This window comes from Hyaena hyaena, unplaced genomic scaffold (genome assembly GCF_003009895.1).
Source record: "Hyaena hyaena isolate Hyena2069 unplaced genomic scaffold, ASM300989v1 scaffold_221, whole genome shotgun sequence".
Lineage (NCBI taxonomy): Eukaryota > Metazoa > Chordata > Mammalia > Carnivora > Hyaenidae > Hyaena > Hyaena hyaena.
In genome coordinates, this window is record NW_024080853.1 from 715,247 (window position 1) to 734,453 (window position 19,207).

General features: G+C 51.2%; 1 protein-coding gene across 1 annotated transcript; it reads left to right on the forward strand.

Annotated features, from left to right (window-relative positions):
* The first annotated feature begins 801 nt into the window (after positions 1-801).
* Positions 802-15,752, forward strand: ENDOU (endonuclease, poly(U) specific). The gene is made up of 10 exons (XM_039243128.1): positions 802-856; positions 5,529-5,651; positions 7,896-7,967; positions 8,457-8,594; positions 9,320-9,491; positions 9,901-10,100; positions 13,055-13,168; positions 13,794-13,900; positions 14,626-14,768; positions 15,604-15,752. The coding sequence occupies exons 1-10, from the start codon at positions 802-804 to the stop codon at positions 15,722-15,724; spliced, it is 1,245 nt and encodes a 414-aa protein (XP_039099059.1). The 3' UTR covers positions 15,725-15,752.
* Positions 15,753-19,207: the final 3,455 nt, after the last annotated feature.

The following is a 19,207-nucleotide window of genomic DNA, read 5'->3' on the forward strand; positions in this document are numbered from 1 at the left end:
CAAGTTGCTGCACTTCGGCTCTTGGACTTGGGGAGCAAGGATGCTGAGAAGCCTCCTCTCTCTGGGGAGGGTTGTCAGGAAGATGAGTGTAAGTAAGGGATGCAGGGAGTGGCCTCCTGTGGCCCCAGGGGAGGAAGGGTGGGTCCTGTGGGTCTCTCTGAGTCCTCTTGCCCATCGCTGGCCTCGTAAATCTGGAAGCTGTGAGAACCTAGAACATGTAAAACCTGAGATGCTGACTCAAGAGTTAGAGACCATTTGCATACTAATGCAATGCAATGCAATGTAATGATCACCTTTCTATGTTCCTCATATTAGGCACCAGGAACTCAAAGATGAAGCAAGCCTGAAGCTTCTTGGAAAGTCAGGCCTGTGGCTTGCAGCTGGGTGGGTGTTTGGAGGGCATCACCCAAAGATAAGCCCTTCAGTGCTCTCTATTTGGACAGAGAACCCCTCCTCCCCCAACTAAGCCCATCTTGCTGCCCCTGCTTGCATGACCTATTTTCTGGCTACAAACAGCTAGCATTACCTGTTCTAAACATCTGGAATTACCTGCCTGTTAAGTCACCTTCCCTCTGGCTTCAAACAGCTGTAGGGCCCCACCCCCTCTCCACCTCCTATCCATCTAGGGTCCCTCCCTCCCCTTTTCCCTCTTGGAAGGATCCGGAGGTACCAGATCCACAAGTTCTGATGTCTTTAAAAGGATCAGCCTGGGAAATAAGGCTCATTTGAGAGCTGTGACATTCACCTGGACTTGAGTGAAAGTCCAACAGCCAGTCCCCTTTTGACCTCCAACTGGGCACCATGAGGGCCTGTGTGCCCCTGATAGTGGCCATGCTCTGCAGCCTGGCCTGGGCTGGTAAGTCGCTATCTGGTGGGGGTTAAAGGGTCCTGCCTAGAGAAGCAGAGGATTAGGGAACTTGGTAGAAGGGAGGGTAGTGGGAGAAGGGAGGGTCAGCTCTGCCCTACAGCCACAGAGCATCTTGGACCTGTCCCTGTTGAAGTATAGGAGTGATCTCTGCAGTGAAGGGGACTGTACAAGGGGGTTGCAGGGCTGATGGACTAATGTCATGGAAGTTCCTTCTTGACTCCTTGGAAGACCAGCCCCACACATCCCTCAGTCCAACCTGACCTGTGATCTCACCAAGGTTTGGCCCACTGTGTGGTATAAGGCTGGGGTTGTGGCCTGCTGGGTTTGAGTGGCCTGGCTGCCTTTGGTCACTGCCTGGGGGTTGTCTGGGAAGGGGGTGGGGACTGGAAAAGCCCCTGACCAGGAGGTGGGCCATGTGCTCTCCTGGCTGTACAAGTGGTCAAAGGAATGGGTCTTTGACCCAGGGTCTGAGGGACTAGAGCACAGAGAAGGGTCCTGCCTGTGGTTACTAGCGGTGCAGGGGGTGGGACCGGGAGCTTCCTGCTTTGTGGGTGTGCAAAACGCTGATGCTGATGTGTTAACTGATGGTTAATGGGTGAGTAGGAACGAGTGCCAAGGGAGGGGGCTGAGCTGAGAGGTGTGCAGAGAATCCTGCTCTGCCCAGAGGAGAAAGAATCAGAGCTTGATACCCATCGCACCCAACCCGGGTTGGGTTGTTGTAAGAATTAAGATAATGTGTAATGAGCACCTTACATGGAGCGAGATCTCAGTGAACTGGGCTTAAAAATTTTTTAAATGCATTTACTTGAGAGAGAGAGAGAGAGAAAGAGAGAGCAGGGGAGGGGTAGAGAGAGAGGGAGTGAGACACAGAATCCAAAGCAGGCTGAGCTGTCAGCACAGAGCCTGATGCTGGGGCTGAAACTCACCAACCGTGAGATCATGACCTGAGCCGAAGTCGGTCGCTTAACTGACTGAGCTACACAGGTGTCCCAATGAACTGTGATTTTGATCATGATTATGCTTATAAATATTCCTGGGAGAAACTTCCCCTTGGAGTCCTTTCCAGTCAGGTTATGTCTACGGAGACTCCTAATGGGATGCCCAAATGGAAAACGTTTGGAGGAGAAAGCTGTTCCCAGGCTCCCTGCCCTGGGACGGACCCCCTCAACTCGGACTCACACAGCAGAGCATCTGGGAGTCAGCTCCATCTGGGCCCTGGGTGGCGGACAGCCAAGAAGGGAGGGCATGAGACCTTCTAGGTTAGTGTGAAGGTGTGGTCGCTGGGTTGGCACATCCCACTCTCAGGAGAGGAGAGTGCCTTGAGACATTTGGTCCCTGGGTGGACACCCCTGAGGGCAGAGGCAAGCGTGGCTTCTGAGTGCAGGTGGGGCCCCTGCATCTGGGATGGTGATCTGATCTGGCTGTGGGATCAATGGGAGGTGAGGGTCCAGTGGGCGAGGCCTTCTTTCCTAAGGTGGCAGGGAAGAGGCTCTGCCCTCGTCTCTCCTGGTTCCACCATCTCAGACCTTAGATTCAAGAATGTGAATCAGATGGAGGAGTCACTGCCAGCCTCAGGACCTTGGTTGTTTCGAGTGAACTGGGGCATGAAGCTGGTCCTTAGAAATGAATCTTCTTGGTTGACGAGGTCTCCAGGGAAACAGCATCTGGGGCTCCCGGACAGGCATGGGTGTAGGATGCGCCAGTCGTCAGAGGGGCTAGTATACTAGGGACATCCAGGCTTGGGACCAGACTCTCATATAAAGAGGGCCATGCTGGCAAATTGAAGTCTTGGAGAGTGCAGAGAAATTTAATATTTCATGGGAGACGAGGAGAGGTGGATGGAGGGAAGACCTGAGATCAAAAAGGCCAAAATGAAGAAAGGCAGAGGCTCAGGGAGATGAGGCTTCTAGAAGGGCTAGAAGCAGATGGTTGTCGAAGCGGTGACTCTGCACCTGACCAGTGGGTGCGGCACACATGGAGCCGCGTGTGGCCTGGAGGTACAGGGTGGGGAGGCTGGAGTGAGGAGTCAGGGTGACTGGTCCACCGAGTGTCCCCAGGACAGCACAGCAAGGCACGTACGAGGAAGAGTTCCTCCTGCCTCCCCCTGCCCGCTCTAATCCCCAGGTCATCTGGAAGAAGACCAACTTTACAGGCAACCCCTGGAAGGGGGTTCTCACTGGGGACCGAATTCTTGAACTGAGATGAAAAAGTCCACTCAGCCGGGCCTGTGAGGGGTGTTCTGACCCCCACAGAGCCGGCCGTTCACTCAGGGCCTTCTCCGCTGGTGTCTGCTGCTGGAAAGAAGTGAATTCTTTCCTTGCGCTCTGCTGATCGGCCCATTGTAAATGTTGTCCTGATTTGTCCAGATTTTCTCCCTTTGGATTCTGGGTGTACTGCCAGGCTGACCAAGCAGGCAGCTGACCAAGCCTTCCTCCTGGCCTAAACATTTCTCCTTAAGATCTCTGCTTTGAGGTTCCAAGGGAGCATCATTTAAGATTCAAGTGGAGTTCTCCTGAGCCTGAAGGGAGTAGTGGCCTTGGGCCTGGTTGTTTTTAAGGACAACCCATTGGATCAAAGGCCTGCCTTCCTGGCCACAAGGGAGGACCTGTATGCAACTTGAGGCTGCCTCAGGATCTGGTTAACCTTGACCTGACACCTCTTTGATGTAAAGAGTGTAGGCTCACAGCAGTGACATCAGTTAGGAAACTGTCAGCAACATAAATGCACCGACACCCCAGTCCAAGGGATGATGGCCCTGCCAAAACACAGGGAGGGAGTCAGCTAGGTTACGTAGGTCAACAGGGAAGACTGCTCCAGCCTGTCTGCACACTTACCACGTTGAAGGTGGGCCTGGAATATTATCACTGTGTATTTATCTAACTCATACATGTTGCTATTACGTGTCATGCACTGTGCTAGCGCTTTACAAATATCACCCATTTCATTCTTATAAATATCCTATGAGATGGTCTCCGTTGCTATGACCCTTTCACAGATAAGGAAACTGAGGCACAGACGGTCAAATAACTTGCCCAAGAGCTTGTAGCTAGAAAGCAAAAGAACCAGAATTCCAGCTGCATGCAGTTTGGGTACCAGGTCCAGTTTCTCAACCTCCCTGCCATCCCACACTCCTTAGCACAGGATAAACCCTAACCCCAGAGCCCAAACCAGTCACTAAACCCATATCCCTAATATTCACCTCCCACCCACTCCAGGCTTAAGCTGAGATACTGTACCTGTGTGGAATCACAACCAGAACCAAATCCCACATCAAATCTTAGGCGAAACTGGGATAATTTCTCTTCTCCTGATCCTGACACATTCCTCAGCTGTGAAGTGGCCTTAAACCTATCCCCACATTCCTCACCCAAACATCAAGACAAAATTGTCACTTTATCAATAAACGTAACTCAAGCCCAAATCCCAGCTGTAGCTCTTAATCTAGACCAAGCCTAACCCCAACTGTAGCCCAAGTGAGGTTTCCGTTTCCGCGTTCATTCAAATTCTGACGCTAATAGTAACTCTGCCTCTGATCTTGACATCCTCCGTAGCCCACAGCCTGGCCCCTAAGCCCAGCCTTCGCTAAATCCAAACCTCAGGAACCTCTAGTGGAAGCAAAGACTCTGTAATTACCCTTAAAGCTCAAAGTGGAAGGAAAGGGCCCCCAAGGCCAGCCGTCCCCTGCTGTGCTCCAACACCATCTTTGCTGGGGCGGGTATGGTAGGGCTTGCGTTTTTAAGAGTGGTAGTGGGTTTGTACCATTTCTTTCAAATTTTTTTCTTCTTCTGTCTTTTGTGATTGAAGATTTGCTTCTGCAAGTCATCTGGCTGGAGTTAGAGATGTGGTCTGCGGCTACATAACAGATCCTATTCCAGAACCGAAATCTTACCCGCACCCGCCTCATTTCCCATCAAGTAATTCAAACGCATTCCAAAGACTCGCAGAAACAGAAGGATGGGACCCAGGGGGAAACAGGGTGCAGGGAAGACCAGATGAAGGGGAGTAAAGAACAAAGTAGCAGAAGACATAAAAGGGACAGGATGAGAGGAAGGGAGTGTCAGAGGAGAGAGGGCGGGTGGGATCCTGCCCTTCATCAGGGCAGTGCTGCACCTTCATCTACATGGCAGGCGAATGGTGGCCAGTGGGTCATGACCAGCCCACAGACCTCTTTCCTTGGTCTGCCTGTTTTGTTTTTTTTTTAACCGGGAAAGTTCACCTAAAAATTAAAGCTTCTCTTGAAAAATTAGAGGCTCTGGAACACTGAGCCTGCATCCCAACACGCAGCAAGTGAATGGGGCTGAGAGTGGCTGCCAATTTCAGGCAGAGCATCCCTGCCAAGTTTGTCACGGTCCCCACCTCTTCCCTCCACCCCTCTGCTTCTTTACCTGCTTCTACTAGAGGTCTAGCCTCAACAGGCATTTGAGTTTGTGATCCTCATCTGTAGTATGAGGCCCGCAATACACAGTGGGTGGTGGGTAATGGGGGTGAGGTTTCTGTCGTGCTCAGGAGGCTCTGCGTGTAGTTCTCCCGTGCAGATAACAATGATCTTCCCTGCTGGGTGGGGCCCCTGCCCCTGTCTTCAAGCCCTACTGCAGGGGTTACCTGGATGAGGAGAATAGGATCCACATAGCCCTGAGTTTGTGACCTTTACTGTCCACAGGAAAAATGGAGTCATGTGCGTCTCGCTGTAATGAGAAATTTAACCGGGATGCCGCTTGCCAGTGTGACCGCCGGTGTCCCCGACATGGGGACTGCTGTGAAGACTATGAGCACCTGTGTACCGGTGAGGCTCCTTGTGGGGTGAGGGGTCTGGAAGGCACAGCACCCCAGGCCACTTCCGTGCCCAGGCCCAGCCCGCCTGAAGGGATGTGGGTTTGGGTATCCAGCAGTTCAGAGCAGAGTTCAAGACTGATGACAGGGCTCAAAGGGCCCGAATGAGGACAGTGAGGTACAGAGTAAGGTCAGGGATTTGGCCACTATTTGTCCCAGATATTTTAGGATGTCCCCAGTGTCAAACCCCAATTTAAAAGAAAATAGATGTCATTTACCTGCAATGTATGTCTTAACTGTCAGGATTAACAATACTATCTGGAATGTTTTAAGTAATTCCCAAAACAGCAAAATGACAACAGACAGTATAGCATGGATTATATTACCAACTGGTATGCAACACTTTAAGTTGCAAAAGTGTAAAAATGGCCTTGAACTTCCCAACTTGCAAGCCACCAGGAAGACTGCATGCATCACAGTGGCTGTCGTGACTCACTCTACTCTTCCTATAATGCATGGACTGAGTGGCTGCAACATCTTCAATCTGTCATTCCCTGGCTAGCTATTGAACGGGACATACACCACCCTCGAAAGCCAATTGTTTCTCTGCTGTACTAACAACATAGTTTTAAAGGAATCATTTGAAAAAAGTATTTTGAATAATCCCCCTGTTTGAATGCTTTCCAGTGTTGTAGAGCACCATATAAATGGTCTTCTGCTTTGTGACACAAAGCCTTGCTAAATTTACTGTCAAACCACACGCCATGACCCTCTGTCGGGTAAACATGATCACTGAAGCCACGGTAGGTAATGGCCTGCAAGACCGCCGCATATGGTTGTGCAGGTTGTACACTGCACAAGGGCACCTGGCTGAGAAGGCCAGGTGGACCAAAACTGAATCAATACCCTTCTTGTTAAGTCATGTGCTCTGGTGAAGAGCTGTGTCTGCTGAGAGGAAGGAGGACCTTTCCCTAATTTTCCCAAAGGTGGTATCTGCAGACCTAGCCATGTGCTCACTGAGCTGCTTCTACCCTCATTCGATTTACACAAAAACACCACCTATACTAGCAGAAGTTCTGCTGAGCAGCCCCAGGAGTGGAAGCCCAGGTCCAGAGCTCACTGCCAAAATCAGAGCCTACCCCTTTTCCCCGGTCACCTTGGACCATCTGGCTGGCATTTCACAGCAAAGACAATTCTTAGCTTCGGAGCCAGTCCATCTCCAAGTCTCTGATTTGCAACGTAGAATCCTCCCCCCCCACCCCCCCCACCCCCGCAGAAAAAAATCTAGATGATGCTTGAGACTCTCAAACAGCTCTTGAAAGTCCATTTAGCATAACATTGGCTACGTTAAGAACCCTGCAGATTGTCAGCACTTAGAACACAGCCTGGCACAAAGTGAGTGATCAGAAGATATCTGTAGGCAGAATGAATCATCTGACCTGTGGTTCTGATAGTAATAAGAGAGCACTCTTCAGAAAACTCACTAACAGATTCTGAATCACTTTGTAATGGTGCTGCTTCTTTGGGGCAAATGATCCCAGTGCGTGGGAGAGGAGCTCAGAGTCCCCAGGAACAGCCTTCCTCCTCCTCCCCACCCCCACCCCACCCACCCTGCTCGGCCCAGAGCCCCGCTGCGGTCCCACAGCCTGCAGGCCCAGGGAATAGGGCAGCATTAAGCACGCACTCTTCTGAACACACCCTCCCCCCAGACGGTGTCCGTGGCCATTGCCAAGTGTTGTAAAGAAAGAAGGGAAGTTGGTATCTCAGGAAACAGTTCTTGGTCCTGGAGGGCCTGGGTGGAGTTCACCCTTGGCTCTGACGGGAGTTTTTATAGGTAAGGGATGTTCCTAAGCAAGGGCCTTGTCGTTTGGAGAAGCTCAAGCCCGTCCATCTACCAACTTACACTAAAGCAAAATCATACGAAAATCAGGTTTCAATCCAGAAGGCACAGGCTCCTGCCACCACCCCTCCCCTTTACACAGAGGAGCAAATACAAATGGGTTTCCCTGAATGGTGAAGTGGCAAGCAAGAGTTGTCACCTGCGGAAATCCTTTTTACTTTTTATAACAGTTTTCAGCCATTTTCAGTCTGTCGCCTTCTTCCTGTGGGTCTTACTCAGGTAAGGCGGTGCCTTACCCCCTGTTTTGCGTTCTCTTCCACTGCACTGCTTGTCCCTGAGGCTGAGGGAACTGAGGACCCAGATAAAGGGAAGGGACCCCTCGGGGGTGTTTGGTGACTTTCCTTCTCTGACCTACAGTGGAAGAGGAGCCCAAAGAGCCAGAGCCATTCCTGGAGCTGGAGGAAGGGACGGAGGAGGCCCCAGTGAGCCGTGAGTGTGCCTTCCCAAAGGGGACACTTTGGGCTAGGGGAGGGGGGACATGAAAGGGCGACAGGGAGGGGACGGCCATCTCGGCAGCCACGGGCCCAGGCCTAAGCCAGATGGACCCCCAACCCCCAACCCAGCACCTGGAGGTGGTAAGAGGGCCGACCTCTCAGCCTAGGGTGGAGGCAGGAAAGGGAATCTGAGGCCCATGGAGGGAAGGGGAAGAGATTTTATTTTTAGAGTGGGAAGATTATAAAAACAACAGGCCAGAAAGTAGAGTTCGGCCCCTCTGAAAGGGCTTCCGGACTGCGAAGGGTGTGCACCGATTTAGCTTGTTTGTTTTCCTTCCCTGGAGATCTGGAATACGGCGCAGGAGGGAGAGGCTTGGGGGGGGCGGGGGGCGGTGTAGAGAGAGGGCAGTGAACTGGCCGCCGGACGGAGGGGCGCCCTCTAGCGGTCCTCCCCGGACACACACCCCCTCCCCTGTCTTCTCAGATTTGTACTTGGCGCCCAACTCCTGTCGGGACCGCTGCCGGGAGGCCTTCGACAGGCACCAGCCATGCCACTGCGATGCCCGCTGCCCAGAGTTTGGGAACTGCTGCAACGATTTCGAGAGCCTGTGTGGCCATGACGGTCAGTCTCCTGCTCCCTTTGGCACAGCCCCAGAAACGGAAGAACTCTCCAGAACAGTAGTTGTCCAGGGGGGTGGTCCCTGGACCCGGCAGCACCAGGAACACGTGGGGATTTATTAGAAATGCAAACTCTAGGGCTTCCCCCGAGATCGACTGTCAGAAACTGGGGGCGGGACCCACTGACCTGTTTTAACAAGCCCTCCAGGTGGTTCTGGTGCAGGCCAAAGTTTGAGAACCTCCCCAGGGGAGGGGGCGGTGTGGACATTTTGTGGACATTCTGTGGGCAAGGCCATGTGATTTTTTTATTGTTTTTTTTTTAATTTTTAAAATGTTTTATTTATTTCTGAGAGAGAGAGAGAGAGAGAGCGAGAGAGAGAGAGAGCAGGGGAGGGTCAGAGAGGGAGACACAGAATCCAAAACAGGCTCCAGGCTCTGAGCTAGCTGTCAGCACAGAGCAGCACGGGGCTCGAACCCATGAACCATGAGATAATGACCTGAGCAGAAGTTTGACACTTAACCGACTGAGCCACCCCGGCGCCCCAAGGCCATGTGATTTTAAGTATCCTTTAGGCCCTACGCCCCAGCCCTCCAACCACGAGGGTGACCTATACAGCCTGTCTCCCTGGCTGCTGGCTTCTGGGAAGCTGCCGAAGAGAGGGGGCACACAGATGGCTGCCTCCTCCAGGCCTGCCTTGGGTGAGACGCCCCCTCCCCAATTCTTCCTAGAGGGCTTCTCCTACAGCAGTGATGCCATAACCAAGGAGGAGCTGCAGAGCATCTCGGAGAAGATCTACAGGGTAGACACCAACAAAGCCCAGAAGGAAGACATCATTATCAACAGCCAAAACTGCATCTCACCCTCGGAGACCCGAGACCAAGTGGACCGGTGCCCGGAGCCGTGAGTCCTCCTCACTCCTCATCCTGCAAAGCCTCCCCCGCCCCCCGCTCCCGCTCTCAACCCCGGCTTTGCTTCCTTCCCAACCTCAGCTCTTCTCTCCTCAAGGCGTTCAGGATCAAAGGGAAAGGACACATTATAGGTCTCCAGAGACAAATATCTTGAGGGACTATGGGTGTCCAGTTGGGAGGGTTTCTGTGACTGGGCCGATAGTAGAGCTGACCTTCCACGAGCTGAAGGGGAAGAAAAGAGTGACCTCACGTATGCCCTTGGAGAGCGTCTGGAGTCCCCACTCTGCTCCCCAACCCAATCCTCCAATGCCTGCCCCGGCCTTTCTGGCAGTTCCTGTGGGGGTTTCTGCTCCACGTCCCGGCCTCTCATTGGGCCTCCCTCTGCCTTCTGCCTTCCCCAGGCTCTTCACATATGTCAACGAGAAGCTGTTTTCCAAGCCGACCTACGCAGCCTTCATCAACCTCCTCAACAACTACCAGCGGGCCACAGGCCATGGGGAGCACTTCAGCGCACAACAGCTGGCAGAGCAGGATGCCTTCCTCAGAGAGGTCATGAAGACTGCGGTCATGAAGGAACTCTATGGCTTCCTCCGTAGCCAGAGTGAGTGAGCCTCCCGGGCAGTGCTGAGGACGGGGGTGTCTGCAGGAATGCCTGCCAGCCCTGGGGCTCCATGGTGGGGGGGAGGTGAAGAGAGCAGGTGGGGACTATGTGGCGGCCAGTGGATGTCTGCGAGGGGCAGGGAAGGGGCCAGAGAGGAGCCCGGGAGAGACCGTGGCCCTGAGGAGCTGAGGAAAGCCTCTGTCTGGCTTTGGAGGTCGCCTCTCTTTTGAGTTACCCTTAGCTGCCTCGTTTATCCCCGCCACTCGCTGCTTCAGTCTCGGGGTCTCTGCAGGAGGGGGAGTCACCCCACTCCACCCCGCTTCAGCCAGTCCCAGGGCCAGCGCCACCTCCCAGGCGCATAGGGTCCCTGATTCCCCTCCCTCCTTGTGCTCTGGGTCCAGGAAGGACGTTGGCTCTCTCCACGTTTTTGCGGGGGAAATAGCAACAGAAAATCACTGAAAGTTCAGAGAGGGACGTTCTACTGGGAGGGGTTCTGGTTGGAGTGGCTCCAGATAGGGATACATTCGAATCAGACCAGAAAAGGCTTGAGCCGCAGGACTTTGAGGCACGGCGTTGTGTTTGTTAGTGTCCTGCCCATTCCTCTCGTGAGCTCCAGGCAGCTGGGCTTCGCCTCGTGGGCAGCTGTGTCCTCCGCTCAGAGCTGCTGCATCCCATCTGCCCACCTTCCCTTAAGAGTTGGTCACACGCAGTTTTTAGGTAAAGCCGGTGACACACAAGTGGAGAGGGCGCGATCCGGCACCGCGCCTTGGTGCTCCTCTGCAGGAAACACCGGAGAGTCTTGGAGGTCAAGGCAGCTTGTCAGAGGAGAGAAGTGGAGGCTCGCACAGGCTAGGTGACCTGTCTGAGACCACAAGGGAAGTTGTGAGTTCCCTGGGACCTGGGGATCTGATCCTGAGGCCAGGCTGTTCCATACTTGTCCTGTCCTCACCTCTGTCGCTGTCCAAATCCAGACTGTCCTTCCACTTCTAGCTCAAGTCCCACATCGCTGAAGCTGCACCTGCCCCAGCTCACCGCTGGCTTTCAGCATCTCCTCAGAGGTCAAGGGTTTCGGGGTGGGAGGGTAGCCCCAAATCGCCTTGGGCCAGACAGACCCTGCCACTTGTTAGTGGTGTGACCCTGGGCAAATTATCTTCCCTGTCTGAGCCTTATCTGTGAATGGGGTCTTGGCGGATTAATGCAGGTAAAGCACAGAGTGGAAAGCTGGACACCGGGTAAGTGGTAGCCATTCAGATTGTGAAACCATTCTTATTTCGTGTATATTCTGTCCTGTTTTCCAACTGTGGTTTTTAAAAAATTTTTAAATGTTTATTTCTGAGAGATAGAGTATGAGTAGGGGAGGGGCAGAGACAGAGGGAGACGCAGAATCCAAAACAGGCTCCAGGCTCTGAGGTGTCAGCACAGAGCCTGACGCGGGGCTCAAACTCGCAAACTGTGAGATCGTGACCCGAGCTGAAGTCGGACACTTAACCTACTGAGCCACCCAGGCACCCCTGTGTTTTAAGTCCTTGAAAGGTCAGAAGGTGCTGCTATCTCTTTGGTATCCTCCACACACAGTTCTGAGCAGCAGACTGTGGATATCTGATGGCTCCCTAAATTAGAGCTCCAGACCCAACTTTCCTCTTGGGTTTCCACTGCTTCTCTGATGTCTCATGTGGCTTTCTCGTGGCATGTAGTCAGGACTTAGTGTGGAGAGAACTCATGCTTCCCCTGTCTTCCTCCAGACCTCCTTCCTCAGGCTTTGCCATCCCATCAATGACACTGTAGCTTAGCCCAATGCTCAGGCCCAAACCCTAGGAGTCCGATTGGATTCTTCTCTTTAATTCACAGCTCCTCACCTCCAACTCCTCCATCAGTAATGTCCATCACACCCTCCTTCAAAATCTGTCCCTGGTGTGCCTGCTTCTCACCCCTCCTCCACGGCTGTCACCACAGTTTTAGACCTGGACAAAGCGTTAGCCTCAAAACTGGTGTCTCTGCTGGCTATTTACATACACAACCAGAGTGAGCCTTTAAAAACAAAGCTATCCCATAATTTCCCTGCTTAAAACCTTTCGGTGGCTCTTTCTCCTCTCAGAAGCTATAAAGTAGTTGAGAGACCAGTTGATGTCAGTAGCAATCATGTGGGCTCAAGTGCCATGTCTACCTTTTATTAACTGTGTGATCTTGTGAGAGTTACATAGCCTAGTCTGCCCCAATTTCCTCATTTCTAAATTGGGGATAATTAGTATCAACTTTATATGAGTGCGAGGACTGAAAGCACTTAAAAGAGTCCAGGCACATAGAACATACTCAGTACATCTAAAATATTTTTGTGTGATTACTTTTTGGCCGACACCCAGCTTTCTTGCCATGGCTTGTGTGTGGGTGCCACTCCCTACCTATCAGATGTCCTCTGCTACCACCCTCCCCCACAGCCCACTGTGCTCTGGCCACACTGACTTTCTCTTCGCTCTGCACACAACGCCCAAGTCATCTTAAAGCCTTGTACCTGCTGCTCCCTCTACCTACCTGCCCCCCTCCAGATTTTGCATGGCCGACTCCTTCAGGTCTCTGATTAGTGCTACCTTCTCTGAGAGGCCTTTCTGATCTTCCTTTCTCAAAGGGCCCCCTACCCCCACCCCACCTCCAGTCATCATGGGCTACTCTGCTTTATTTTCTTTATGGCACTTATCTGCGATCATATTGTTTGTCTCTTCACTGGAATGGAAACTATGACGATCTCGTCCTTGCCTTTCCCTGCTGAATCCTCAGCCTTTAGATCTGGCTTGGCACAGAACAGGTGCACTGTGGATAGCTATTGAGTAGACAACTGAATACGTTTGATGGTTGAACCCATGTGTCTCTTGATGCACTGGAGCCGGTAGCCCTTCCCTGCTTCCCAGGACCTGGTCCCTCCTTCCCCTCTCCTAAGTCCTCTGTGTTCCTCTCTGCAGACCGCTACAGCTCGGAACAAGAGTTTGTCAGCGACTTGAAGAACATGTGGTTTGGGCTCTATTCAAGAGGCAATGAAGAGGGAGACTCAAGTGGCTTCGAACATGTCTTCTCAGGTGGGATTATTCTGCTTGGAAAGAAAGAGTTGGAGGAAGGAAGAGACAACTTCCCTCAGGAGTAGGGCAGCATTGGGCACTGCTGAATCGGCAGCCAAGCCAATTAACAGGGAGGGACACGTCCACTCCCAAGCTGAAAGGAAGGGGTCTGAGGAGCTGCTTTTGAAGAACGGTCTCTTCTGGGATGTCTGAAGAGGAAAGGAGACCAGATACTGGGGCTCCCAAAGGGCACACGTAGGAAGGGAGATGTGTTTGGGGCATGGCTGTCTACCTCTGGATGGTCCTCAGCTTTCCAAGATGGCCATGGTCTTTCTCCCCACCCCATAAAGCTCCTGCCATGTTTGGCTTGCTACTGGGGAGACCGCTGAGAGGAGAATCCCAGGTTGATCACCAGGGCCAGCTGGGAGGAGGAATTCTCCCAAGGGCTTGAGCTGAAAGGGTTTGGGGGAGGCTTTCCTAGGTGAGAGTTAGGGATGCTAGAAGTCAGGGCAAGGGACTGAGTAGGTGTGCATTCTACAAGCCAAAGCCTGAAGAAGGGGGGGCAGCCTTGGCATGGGAGGGGCCAGAGGGGTTGGGGAGGGATCTGGGGAGGCCCAGATCACCCACCTTAAACTCTTTATTATAGGTGAAGTCAAAAAAGGCAAAGTCACTGGCTTCCATAACTGGATCCGCTTCTACATGCAGGAGAAGGAGGGCCTGGTTGACTATTACAGTCACATCTACGATGGCCCTGTGAGTACTGAGTGCTGAGCCCATGGACTGAAGAAACCTTATTAGTAGTCAGATATCCTGCCCTCACTCTGTACTCCAAACAGCCAGACATGCCTCTCACCGTGACTCTCACTGGCCACCTAGTGGGGACTGTGAATATGACTTCCCTATTTGCCGGAGAGCACATCCCGGAGGAGACCCCCTAACACGGAAGGCTCCAGACTGCAGAGGATAGGAGGCAGACAGCGCCATCTCTGGACGGGAGGCTGGGGGAGGGTTCTCAGAGGGGAAGACTGCTCTCAGAGATGTACAATTACCCCCTGCCTGAATTTCCTTAGAACGTGGCCTTGGCTGGAAGTTTCAGCCTGGCTAGTCTGGGTTCAACCCCTTACGTTTTATTAAAAAGAAACCTTTGCTGCCCTGTGCCAGGAAATAATTTAGGGGCAACAAATTGTCCTCCTCCACATGTGATGGCCACAAGAACCAGATAGCGCTCCAGCTGTCCCACTATCGGTCACAGGAGTGTGGGCTCTGGCCTCTCTGGGAGATGCACACTGGCAGCTCCAGACAGACGGTGTGACACCTCGGCAGGGCAGACCGTCTCCCTGGTCAACGTGAAGAACGCAGCCTCCCCAGAAAACTCACACAGCCCATCAACAAATCTTGGCCGGCTGCTACCGTTTGTCACCTCTCAGTCAGGCCGCACTCTGTGGTATTCACCAGGCCCTCTTTGCTACTCTCCGCAGTGGGATTCTTACCCCGACGTGTTAGCCATGCAGTTCAACTGGGACGGCTACTACAAGGAGGTGGGCTCAGCCTTCATCGGCAGCAGCCCTGAGTTTGAGTTTGCACTCTACTCCCTGTGCTTCATTGCCAGGCCAGGCAAAGTGTAAGTACTGGGCCGGCCAGGCCCGGGGAGCAGGCCAGGGCCACACGCTCTTCTCGGCCAGGATGGTCAGGAGAGCTGGGTTCTGTGACTCCGTGGCTCGGACAGATCACCCTTCCGGACCTCAGTTTTCTCACTCAGGCAATGGAGTTGTTACATAAGACTGGTGGTTGCCAGGGGTGCCTGGGTGGCTTAGGCAGTTAAGTGTCCAACTTCAGCTCAGGTCAGGATCTCACGGCTTGTGAGTTTGGGCCCTGTGTCGGCCTCTATGCTGACAGCCTGGAGCCTGGAGCCTGCTTTGGTTTCTTTGTCTCCCTCTCTCTCTGCCCCTCCCCTGCTCATGCTCTGTCTCTCTCTCCAAAATAAACACTAAGAAAAAAATAGAACAGTGAGAAAATGGAGCTGCTCTGGCACCATGGGCCTCTCTCTTTGGCCCCAAAGGCTCCTAGCGAGAACCTGACATCCCAGAGGGTATAGCTAGAAGCCACGGAGCCTCATGCCTTCCAACTTTTGAGGACTTTGGGTCCTACTAGTTCTGAAACCCTAACATTTCATTTCTGGGGGTTCAGCCATAGCCTCTGAGATTTTAGACGACTGTTCTGGGAGAGATGAAGAACAGTGTTCTTTAGGAAGATAGAAAATAAGGCACAGATTTTGAAGGACTGACTGTGCATGGGGAGCTGGAGGCAGTGGCTGAAGAAAGCTGTGGCAGGTCTCTTAAAGGCTGTTCAAGTCTGGGTGGAGCCCTTCTGCATGGGTCGGACTTGATCTTCCCAGCCAAGGGATGGGCGTGGAGAGACGGGGCAGGCCCCTCTGACTTGGCTGTCTTTCCCCACAGGTGCCAGTTAAGCCTGGGTGGATACCCCTTGGCCATCCAGACCTATACCTGGGACAAGTCCACCTACGGAAATGGCAAGAAATACATTGCCACAGCTTATGTGGTATCTTCCACCCAATAGAGCTTGGAGCCAGACATGGGCCCGAGGACAGTGGGAGCTCTTGCAAGACTCAGGTGCTATCTGCACCTGAGGTTGGAGGAGGATGGGGGAGACTGGGGGGGGGGGGGGGGGATTCCCAAGTCTAGAAATGCCCTTATGGGAAAAAGAGAAAAGAAACAAATAAGAGAAATGCAGAGAAACTCGAATTTTTGTGCTTCAGCAGTTTGGAAATAGAATCCAGACAGAGAAGATAGGAGCCCTCCATGGCCCTTTGTCCTGACGGGCGACAAGTCCTTGACCTCTCCAGGCCCCATGTTTCCTTTTAATGTAAAGGGAAGGGGTTTGCCCCCTTTCCTCTTTTTGGAGTTGATAAGAGGGCAAACCTGATGGTATTACCGTGAAGGTGTTTTTAATTGTTCTTAAGAAGAACAGCAGCTAAAAAATCAAGGTTACTATAATGGCTGTTATCGTACACAGCTTTGCAAACTGCAGCTCAGCCCTGTGTCAGGGCCTTGAAGAACTCTAGTCATGGAAATCAGGCAGTGGGTGTTTGGTCGTTTCTAGGGTTATAGCCTCACAGAACAGGGCCTGGGAGAATGCTGATGACTGATGGACGGCATAATGGGTTGGCACCGAGCGAACTTGGGAGGGAGTGAACTTCTCCAGGCCTGAGTGTTTCTGTAGCAGCTCAGTGACTGCATCAAGAAGCATCCTACTTGTATATGTTTAGTGCAGGCGCAGAGGTGTATTTTGATTCCACGTATTTTGTGAAAGAGCCTCCCAAATAGAAAGAAGATTTTGCATCAGGAGAAAAGGAATTTACAGCTTGGTGACATTAACAGTTATTTTAAGACTTACCCAGCAGCCCCCATTTGCTGGAATTAAAGACCAGGGAGGGGGGGCTCCCTTGTTCCAACCTTAGTTATGCATCTCTACCCTGACCTGAGGGAGACCTAGGCTTGAGTGATGGTTTACAGGGTTTGAGTCTCCAATTAAAGTCATTCGGAAAACCTAAACTCTGTCCCTTCTTTGTATATGACCCCCGCCCTCCAAGTGTATGTCTCCCTCCCTGCCTTTTCCCTGGAGCAGGGCTGGGAGCAATGTTGCTGGCTTCAGTGTCTCTTCAGGACGGTGTGGAGAAGGTGGTATCTTGAAGTCCTTGAGGACTCCCCAGATCTCTCTAGCCAACAGGGGAAGAGAGTTCTTCCTGGTGGACTCGTAGTAGGAGCAGTGGAAGGAGTGTAATTTTGGCTTCTGGTTCCACATATAAGGAGCTTGGAAGTTACTACTCCATCCTACCAACGAGTAAAAAACTGGACAGACTGAAAAATCAACAAATCTTGGATCTGGAAGAGAGGCGAGGACACAGGCAAGCAGATGCCCTGAAGACTGGAAAGTCAGGCAAATATAGATTGTCATAAGCTTGGAAAGACAAGCTTACTGGAGCGGAGACTCTCAAGCAGAAACCATGGCGGAAGCCAGTGCCAAGACAGGAAAATCCAAACGGCAACTGATGAATTGCCTGATGGAGAGCCGGTGCAGACTACTCTGAGAGTTAAAAACTCCAGGAACCCAGTCATAGGGCGAGGAGCGCCACTGGGTTCCCAAAGAAACCTGTGTGTCAGAGAAAACCCCCTCGGGCTTCTGGCCCAGGGAGAAGTGGAATCATTCTGAAATAGCTAGAGTGCTCTGTCCTTCTTAACAAAGCCTGCCGTTGGAGGAAACTTATTAGCCAGAGGCTAACCTGCTGGAATATTATTAGAGCCTAATTGACCTGAAGAAGGGAAATACCCAAATCCACCCATTTTAGCCATCGTCTCACACAGAAAGGGGGAGAAAAAAACCTTCTGAGAAACAGCTGTGAAGTTCTCAATCCAGAGGAACAGGCTCACTAAAAGACTGAGACAGAATCATAGTAGAAGGCTTCCCTTCTCCTCACCCCTCACGACTGCATTACTAAAGGCCTACTTACTATGCCTGGCAATCAGCAAAGCATACCAACAGGCAAAATAACACAATCTGAAGCTATAGAGCAAACATCAGAAACAGACATGGCAGGGATGTTGGAATTATCAGATAAGGAGCTTAGAGCAACTGATTAATAAGCTAAGGGCTATAATAAATAATAGACAGCATGCAAGAACTGATGGGCAGAATGTAAGCAGAGAGATGGAAAGCCTAAGAAAGAACCAACAAGAAATTAGAGAGATGAGAACACTATAAGAGAAATGAAGAATAGCTTTGATGGGCTTATTAGTAGACTGGACACATTTGAGGAGAGAATCTGTGAGCTTGAGGATATCTCAACAGAATCCCCAAAACCAAAATGCCAGAGAACAAAGGCTGAAAAACACCCAAGACAGGATATCCACGGACTGTGGGACAACTACAAAAGGTATAACATACACATAATGAGAATACCAGAAGGAGAAGGAAGGGAGAAAGGAACAAAAGAAATATTTGAAACAATAATGACTGAGAATTTCCCCCAATTAATGACAGACATCAAACCAGAGACCCAAAGTTCAGAAAACACCAAGCAGAATAAATGTCAAAAAAAAAACCCAACTCTACTTTGACGTATCACATTCAAATTATAGAAAATCAAAGATAAAGGAAAATCGTGAAAGAAGCTGGGGGCGGGGGAAATCTTACCTACAGAGGAACAAAGATAAGAATTACATCCAATTTCTCCTCAGAAACCATGCCAGCAAGAAAAGAATGGTGTGAAATATTTAAAAATGACAGGAAAAACCCCACTAACCTAGAATTCTGGACCCTGCAAAAATTATCTCTCAAAAGGGAAGGAGAAATAAAGACTTGTCTTTTTTGTTTTTTTAAAGATTTTTTTATTTTTAAGTAACGTCTATACCCAACATGGGCCTTGAACTTACAACCCTGAGATCAGAGTCACATGTTCTTCTGACTGAGCCAGCCAGGCGCCCCAAAGACTTTCTCAATTAAACAAAAATTCAGGGAATTTGTTGCCAGCAGATCTTGCAAGAAATTTTAAAATAAAGTTCTTTGGAGAGAAGGAAAATAAGAAGTAAGAAGTGAAGATAAAATGCTGGTACAGATGTGAAGCAACAGGAACTCTCATTCATTGCTGGTGGGAGTACAAATGGACAGTTACATTGGAAGAGAGTTTGGCAGTTTCTCGCGCAATAAAACATACTCTTACCATATGATCCAGCAATTATTCTCCTTGGTATCTGCCGAAAGGATCTGAAAACTTATGTCCACACAATCGCATGCGTGTGAATGTTTATAGCAGCTGCATTCATAATTACCAAAACTTGGAAGCAACCAGGATGCTCTTCAGTAGGTGAATGAACTGTGGTCCATCCAGACAATAGAATATTATTCAGCACTAAAAAGAAGTTGACTTATCAAGCCGTGAATAAACATGGAGGAACCTTAAATTCGTAATACTGAGTGACAACAAGCCAATCTGAGAAGGCTACATACTGTATGATTCCGAGTATATGACGTTCTGGAAAAAGC